The sequence below is a fragment of the Cynoglossus semilaevis genome, chromosome 13, assembly GCF_000523025.1.
Source record: "Cynoglossus semilaevis isolate Cse_v1.0 chromosome 13, Cse_v1.0, whole genome shotgun sequence".
Taxonomy (NCBI): domain Eukaryota; kingdom Metazoa; phylum Chordata; class Actinopteri; order Pleuronectiformes; family Cynoglossidae; genus Cynoglossus; species Cynoglossus semilaevis.
The window spans coordinates 8,678,062-8,686,329 of NC_024319.1; the positions used below are offsets into that span (position 1 = coordinate 8,678,062).

Here is an 8,268-nt window from a genome sequence, read left to right on the forward strand (position 1 = left end):
TAATGCACCGGTTCAAGCTTGGACACACGTCAAACTTTAATTTTCGTCTGAGTTGAAGAAGACATCGGTGGTGAAGTGTGGGACGACGTACCTGGTAGACCCGCTTTTCTGGGGCGCAAATCTCAAAGCAGCAGTCTTTCTTTGAGTCCTTCCTCAGGGTGTTGATCATTTTGACAGAGTAGCCGTCAATACTGAACTCACCTTTCTGCTGCTTGTCTGTTGACAAAAGAAAAGTAAGTGGAGGTGAGTTATACATACTGTACATTTTGAAAATAAAGTTGGGAAGTTGACTTTAAATCTGTAAAGTATGTTTAACTGACAATAAAATACTTAATTGGAAATATGAGTGGAGAATAAACAGAGGTCTGGCCTTAATCTTCATAATCTCAGAGTTTAAGTCCTATGTTGACTTCATTAGGTTATAAAAAGATATTACATTTTACAGTTCTATATAAAAAGACAATGTTCCCAAATTACTGTAGTGGTGATTAATTACATTCATTAAAAGCTAGTACGTCCAAATACAGAATTTTGTGTTAGTTTGGTCCATTTTCAAAGGAGGAATTTCAGTTTCAGTTTGGGTTAAGTTAATATGATAAACTAATCTGTCCCTAATCCTTCAAACAAGACAAGACTGGGATTTAGCAGGGATTGGTTTGTTAAAGAGAGAGAACTGTAACCGTACCTTTCTCACTGCCATAATAGTAGAACGTATGGTGACTGAGAGCACACCATCTCTTCTGCCACTCAGTGCCGAAGAAGCTGTGATCTTTGGAGGGAAACAAAGAATGACATGAAGATTTATTGTTTGTAATGCAGTTAAATGATAACATTTTAAAAAAAGAAATGTCTCTGTCTTCTTATTTCAAAATAAGAGCTTAAAAATATGATGCTCTGCTGCAGGTTTTCATCTACTGCAGTTCCATCTGATCATTTCAAAGAAATCCTGATTTGTCAATGTCACTTTGGGACCAAAAGTTCCTGTTGTAATAATTTCCCTTTAAATACATTCGTTTGCTCCCTGAATTGCTTCTTGTTGTTTCTTTTTTTTTTTTTCCAAAATGTTTGTCCAACAGCCCGAGTCAAAACCTTAATTTTTGAAGATTTGTTATTGTCCGTGGTGAGAATATCTCTGTTTTATCACTGCACTCACCTTTTCTGCGTTTCTCCAGGTAGCCTGCCTTGAAGACAGATGTCAGGTCCTGGGCTGCCACTGGTGGAGACTGCTGGGCACCTGGGAAAATATTTTTTTTAAAATTTGTATCTTTTCTCTCAAACTCCTCTCCTTTATGGCGACGCCTGTTTGTGTGAAAATTACATTCATTATTAAACATTAAACGTGAGCAGATGTGTTTCTGGTTGACTCCGCTATCACCAGTTCAACTGATGGATGCTGGAATAAAAACTTAAGGTCACGGAAGCTCCGACAGGCAATGTTTTTGCTTCTCGCTGGAGGTCACGCCGCAGATTCCCCATGCATCACGCAACTTCAATGCAAATGTTCAACCGTTGTGTCAAAGTTGCTTTGTGTGAAAGAGCGCCCATAAAACTGGCAGCTGCTTCCAGACCATAAACTCCTGACGCTAATCACTGCCTCGCGAGGATTTCCCTGATACTGTGTTTGAAAAAATAAATAAATAAAAAAGACTTGAGTCGTGCATAGATTACTTCAGTGTAGGACACAGGGTTAAAGCTACTGTATATTGAGGAATGTTTTTCTTCAAACTGCAGCCGTGGCAGTAATTTTCAGGCCCCAGACTGTGGCTCAGAGCCATAAAGCATGCTCTGGCTGTCAAACGGTGTGGGGGTGGGAGCAGGGAGGGTGGAGGGAGCACCAGCAGTGCCTCCAAATTGCTCCTCAAGTATGTTGCCAAGTTACACTTGGAATGTCTCCTTCATTGTGCCACTCAAAGTCACTTTCTCCGAGGCGTGGACGCCGTGATTTGTGTGTTTTCATGCCAAGATGAGATTTCCAATACTTTAATCCTGGGCTTGTTAGCGTTTAACGTGTCAACCCGGGACGTGCGCTAAGTGCCCTGTGGCTAATACCTTCATACGTGTCGTCATCTTTGTCCGTGCGCTCCGACTGCAGGGACTCTCTGTCGTTGTTGCTATCAGCTTCCTCCTCCTTCTCGGAGTCATCTCCACCTACTGATGTCAACACAGGGAGATATATGGTGATCACACACGTTATGATGCAAAGCTGTGGTTCCCACAACACTTTAAATGATGTGAATCCCACTCTGGTACTAACTGTGAAAGTAAGAGCCTGAGAAGACGGAAACCACTTCATAAAACCTGCCAGTTGAACATAAACCATTTAAAGTTTGTTTCACAGTTGTTGTTTTTTTACTAATTTCCACACCAGCATCATGTAGGCCTGGTTTTAAATGTCAAACTGTATAAATGTTATTAATCCATAACATATATCGACAAATGTCTCTGTATTTGGTTTGTATTTAATTAATGTAACAAATATGGCACACTAGTCATCAAATATTAAAATATACCAAGTAAATAACAACAATTCAACACAAAGGTCAATTTAGATATAATCAAAACACACTTTTTCTGATTAACACACACAGGAAGTACAACTTAATAACGAGCTGCTGAGAATGTGGGGAACAGATATGACAACAAACCAAAATAACATCTAGTTTGACTTCTGACTGACTACTGGACACTGTAAGGTAGTAGAAAGTCTGTTATTGGCCCACTAGCATGTAATGTTTTAGCCACGCGCTAGTAAGCACAGTGGAAGCAGCGTGCTAGTATTTAGTGTTTAAATTTGTAATTGTGTACAAGTGCTGTTTTAACGGAAGCTAGGCCAAGCTAACCCTGCTAACAACCTCCGAGTCACTTCTTTTACCTGTACTGGCAGATTGTGAATGTTTTTGGCTGCTATACTGCAAAAGTAAACATGTTAGCAGTTAGCAGTTAGCAAGCCATGTTCTTTTAAATGTTTCCTCATCATGTTTAATCCTTTTTATATCCAACTTTATATCCAGTACATTTTCTTAGAGCTTAATTTAAAGCTGATTTATCAGCATGTCAATCTGCAACAATGCATTGTCCAATATTAAAACAACAAAGAATAAAAACAGACTCACATTTGTCCTTGAACTCATGTGGAAAACTGATGAAGAAATAGAAGTAAAAAAAAACACAACAACATTACCACCAAGACGTCAGTCCTAAGTCATGTTTATATTTAACAGTTACTAAACCAACGTACCTCAGTCTGACGTCGCGAATCCTTTTGGCTAAGGCTTCCCTTTTCTCCTTTGCCTTTTTACTTAAATTTTCCGCTTTTAACCCATCGTTGAGGAAATGCTCTAGATCTGCACACAGTCAGGAGAAAGTTGTAAGTTATTCTAATTTCCCCGTGATTATCCAGTTGTTTTATATTCTGCACCAGGTTCACATTATTAAAACAAAACAAACATTGGAATCATCACCATCATCAGCAGCTTAAAATGTTGCTCAAATCAAACAAATGTTACACTGACCACATCCAAAAGGTTAGCCCAGAAAAAGAATATATTTGTCCAAAAGTAACTTTAAAAACGTAATGTAGCTATAGTTTAGCAAAGATATATCTAAAAGTTAGCGAAAATATAGCTACAGGTTGACCAAGTAACTAACCAAACAAATTAAAACAAATATTACAAAAGAAATCTCAAAGTTAGCTAAAGAGGTATCTAAAGATTAACCCATGTTAGCGTTAAAAGCAGAAAACACAGTTGACAAAAAGAGAGAGCTAAACGTTAGCTATAGCTACATATCAAATGTTATATACCTGAATCAAAAGTATAGAAACAACTGTACAAAATATCTACAAAAATATAAAACTTTTCCAAAGATAATTCCTAAAATATAAAACTGAAGCATGATAAAAAACGTAATAAAACAAATACATGAAGCTGGTTAAATTATATAGATGTTATTTAAAAGGTAACTTCCAGCATTTATGGCAGAAAGAAAAAAAAGAAAAAAAGAGTATTGATCCAAATGACACCTGTTCATTCCTGTGATACAACTGGCCCCCGAACCAGAATTTTGACATAGGATAATGATGACAACTTAAAAATACAGTCATTATTCTGGGGTTTTTTTAATCGCTGATCATCGTCAGTCTGAACTGATACCGTCTTCTCTCAACAGTTTGTAGCTTTAGCTCAACATACGACGCCGCACGCAGTTGTGGCTGTTATTTATAACACACTGTGACAACCAGGCATCAAGTCAGAGCTTCCTCTTTGAACACAACGGTCTCGTCACGGTAGAATTTAGTTGAACATTAAAAGATTAAACATGGACGTCATTCAAATTCGAGGCTCCAAAAATAAAGAAGTAAACAACCAAACGCGGTGTGTGCTCGGTCTGTACCTGAGATCAGCGTGGTCACCTCCTCTGGAACAGATCGCATCGTAGTCAAATCGTTACAGGCAGCGGTGGACGCAGGACAATCTTCACATGACACGGAAGTGACACTGAGTGGCCACACACACACACACGGACACACACACGCACGCATTCACGCACACGCACAAGGAAGTATAGCTTTATTTTTTATCAGTGACCACAGCCCACCCCCCCCCCCCCGCCCCCCCTGCTCTGTATAACAGGCTCCTCTGAAGCTAAAGTTTAATCCTCATCTCACATCATTTACACCAGAGGTTGCCAAAGTGGAGGGGCGAGCCCCGCAGCTGGTGCAGAAGACTGCAGCAAAGCAAAAATAGAAAAAAGTTAAGTGAAACAAAACTACTTAATATAAAAATATTCAGAATCTCATATCATTTATCGTGCTGTGTTTATTTGGGACTTTTGACAAGATTTTCAGCAAGAATAAAAAGTGAACCCAGACATAATGAAGTGGCCTTTAGTGGTACACTGTTTAACACTGACAATAATTATAATTAATAATGGAGTCCGTCATTCATCCCACAACTCAAGAGGCATTAGGTAAATGACTGCAACTCACAGGCTGCCAGACAGGAGGCGCCACTAGGTATATGTGGTTCTCTATCGTCAGTCAAACCCAGGACTCTCTGCAGGGCAGCTAGGCTAACCGCTACACTGTGGAACCACCAGTGGTAAAGCTGATGTTCTGCCCGTGTGTGTGACGTTAATCGACTATTCTAGAGGTGTGAATGTGGGTGTGAATGGTAGATTGGTCTCAGACCACAAAACCACATCCAAAGTCGTCTGTCCAAAGGTCTTCTAACCTGTGAAAATGTATACTTTGAACCAAATACTCCATGTGGTACTGCTGGTGGGTGTGACTATTAGGAGGAACGGATTTACTGCTTCCAAATATACGAGAAGATTAAACAGCATGTACCAAGGGGTCGGAGAACAACTGTATTACCTCAGTGTGTGTGTGTGTGTGTGTGTGTGTGTGTGTGGTGACAGGCCTCTGATGCTTTAATGGAGCCGCAGGTCTTTACAGACTCATAAAGTCGGAGGATAATGTGATGATCACATCGTTGTGATTGATTCCAGATCATAATGTTCCTCTGGCAGGTCCTGCTCTCCTTGACTGACTCACTGGACACATTTTGAGTGAGTGCACGTCTTATTTATTTATTTATTTTCCGCACTGATGTAGGCAGTGGGAGTTTATGAATATGTCAACACTGTAAATCTGAACAGGGATTATTAATAGATGAAAAGCCAATTATATAAATCTGCTCTGGAGGTTCTCTCCGACGAGGCAGGCCGTGTTCCAGAGACTGTACGCAGACACGTTTAAAATAAAATAGAAGTTATTGTTTTGTAGCTTTTGCTCAATATTTTTTCTCAACGATTGCAGTGATATTGTTGGTGTCACGGAGATAGTTATCTAATCCTAGGCAACCGCAGCTGAGAAAGTTTTTTTTTTTTTTTTTAAACCCTCTGAGGCTCCTGTTGAATCCAGAGAAAACCACCTGTTGTCATATTGTTTATGAAAGGTGTCAGCGCTTCATTAGTCATCCAGTGACAGGCAGTATCATCCAGTCCTGGAGGAAGAGACTCAGCCTTTGAACTGAAGAACTGTTGTTGTGGAGAAATGAGACAAGAAGTGTCAGAGCAGCTCTGGAGGGCAGTGTGAGGGGCTTCAGCATTTAGCTGCGGGTGGTGGACGCACACACACACACACACACACACACATTCAAGTCAAACATTATTCTTCTATGTATGAATATATACCAATATATTCATATATATTTACATTGAAATATATGTTTACATATATATTGATAGATATATTTAGATATATATTCTCTAAAATCAAACTACTCTTTTATTCTTACTGAAAATATATACATATTCATCCCAACTCAAACTATTTCCACGTCATGGTCAGAATTAATCACTGACATAAATCCCACACTGTACTTTGTTCTTTCTACGACAGGGTTTTTCTGCAGCCCCTAGGGCAACTCTGGAGATACAACAGCTGTGAGTTGTTGTTTTTTTTCCCTTTCGGTCATTTTCAAAAGAATGTGAATATATTTGACTTTCCTTGTATTACATGCAAAACTAACATGGTAGGTTTATTTAAAAAAACAACAACATAAAGTGTGAAATAAAACAACACGATCAGCCAAAATATGAAGAAAATTAAAACTAATACTTTTCGATAGATGGAAAACACCATCCAAACAGTTTCACCATGGCAAAACAACAAAGTAGTTATTAAAAAAAAACGTTTACAATCCTACTCTGTTTGCAGGCCATAAAAAAATCATTTTGGGAGAGAAGTTTAAACCGAGGTCTCATAAAACTGGTCTAAGAGCCACTGGTCCCTCAGCCCACACTTCAAGACTTCAAGACTTCAGACTTCAAGACTGAATTCCTGCTTCTGGAATGATCCCAGTTACAAGAGTTGAAAATAATGAATTACAGTAGATTAAAGGTAAAACATGCATAAACTCAAGGCTTATATCTTATATCTCCAAGTTTATAAGAGTTGTTATAACCAAGGTTTAGGTTTAAAGGCCGTCCTTGGGAGATGAGTTCACCTCACAGTAATGAAGCCAGTGGCAAATCTAACAGATTAAAAATCCCAAATTGGAGAACTGTTCTTGCTTTTGTTGATCGTAAAATAATACTCTGAACAGATGAAAGTATTTTAATGTAGACAGTTACACCTCTCAACATTTAGTCTGTTTCTTGACCCTCCCCTCAAACCTTCTTCTTCTTCTTCTTCTTCTTCTTCTTTCTTTTGAGTTGTATTAACTTTTTCCTTGGTCTTTATATACCGGTAAACAGTCCTAACATCAAACATCAAATATATATATACTGTATATATATATATATATATACATACATACATATATATATATTCTATTTTGCTTGTGTTCTAGTAGATTTGCAGTAGGACAAAGACAAATTGCCACAGTCGTAAATCTGCTTTTGTTTACGATATCCCTGGGAAAATATGCGTGGACCGTCACTGATCTGTCCATGGACATTTGTGACATGCGATTACATCACTTCCTGTTGGAATAATGGCAGGCAGGAAAGTAAAACTCTCAAAGCCTCTGTGGTCATTCAAACCCTGACCCCCTCCTGACCTGGCAGTAGTTCCTCCCAGCTCTGGAGAGGAGAGGAGAGGCCGCGCGACCTTTCCCTTTGACCCGTGTGTGTTGGTGTGTGTTGGTGTGTGTGCAGAGGGACGGTTTCAACCCAAGTAGTCTTGTATCTGTTTCCCTGAAAACTAGTTCCTCTGAAAGCCTCCTTGTAAATAGTTCTGTCCAGTTCTCCCCTCTCTCTCCCCCTCTCTCCCCCTCTCTCTCCCCTCTCTCTCCCTCTGTGCTGTTTGTTACTGAAAATAACTCAGTGTCGTTTAAAAGGAGAATGTTAAAAATATGTTTCTGCCATTGTCTCACTGTGCACCAGCACGTGTTTTACTTGAAGCTACCTCTCAGCTGCTGTGAGAGGAGATAATAATTTACCCTGGTGGTTCAAACGTGTGTATAAATACAGCAGCTGGGCTGCAGCAGCAGAGCAGCTCTGTCGGCCGTGGCTTTCCTGCTCCAGCCCAGCTTTTCAACCAGTGCACAATTAGACATCACTTAAGACCACATCTCTGTAGGCAGGGCACTCCATCACTTTTTAATTATCACTGTGAGGCTGTGAGTCCAGCCACAGCACACACACACACACACACGGCCTATAAATAAATAGATGCATCACACAGTCTGCAGGAAGAGTCCAACATCAGTCGGATTATTTATGACTCTGGCTTTTTATCAGTTGTTATTATGACAACACACA

General features: G+C 39.5%; 1 protein-coding gene across 2 annotated transcripts in view; it reads right to left on the reverse strand.

Moving 5' to 3' along the window:
* The window catches only part of skap2 (src kinase associated phosphoprotein 2), an 11,616-nt gene extending 7,067 nt beyond the window's left edge, over positions 1-4,549 (reverse strand). Inside the window, exons 1-7 of one of the 2 annotated variants that reach the window (XM_025061768.1) lie at positions 4,393-4,549; positions 3,239-3,344; positions 3,114-3,139; positions 2,050-2,148; positions 1,154-1,234; positions 686-769; positions 92-216 (exon numbers count right to left, since the gene is read on the reverse strand). In XM_025061768.1, the coding sequence (XP_024917536.1) occupies positions 92-216; positions 686-769; positions 1,154-1,234; positions 2,050-2,148; positions 3,114-3,139; positions 3,239-3,344; positions 4,393-4,540 (669 nt within the window). In that variant the 5' untranslated portion in view covers positions 4,541-4,549. Of the gene's footprint in view, positions 1-91; positions 217-685; positions 770-1,153; positions 1,235-2,049; positions 2,152-3,113; positions 3,140-3,238; positions 3,345-4,392 lie in introns of both variants that reach the window. The other variant, XM_008323393.3, reaches the window with a different exon arrangement.
* Between the last annotated feature and the right edge of the window lie 3,719 nt (positions 4,550-8,268).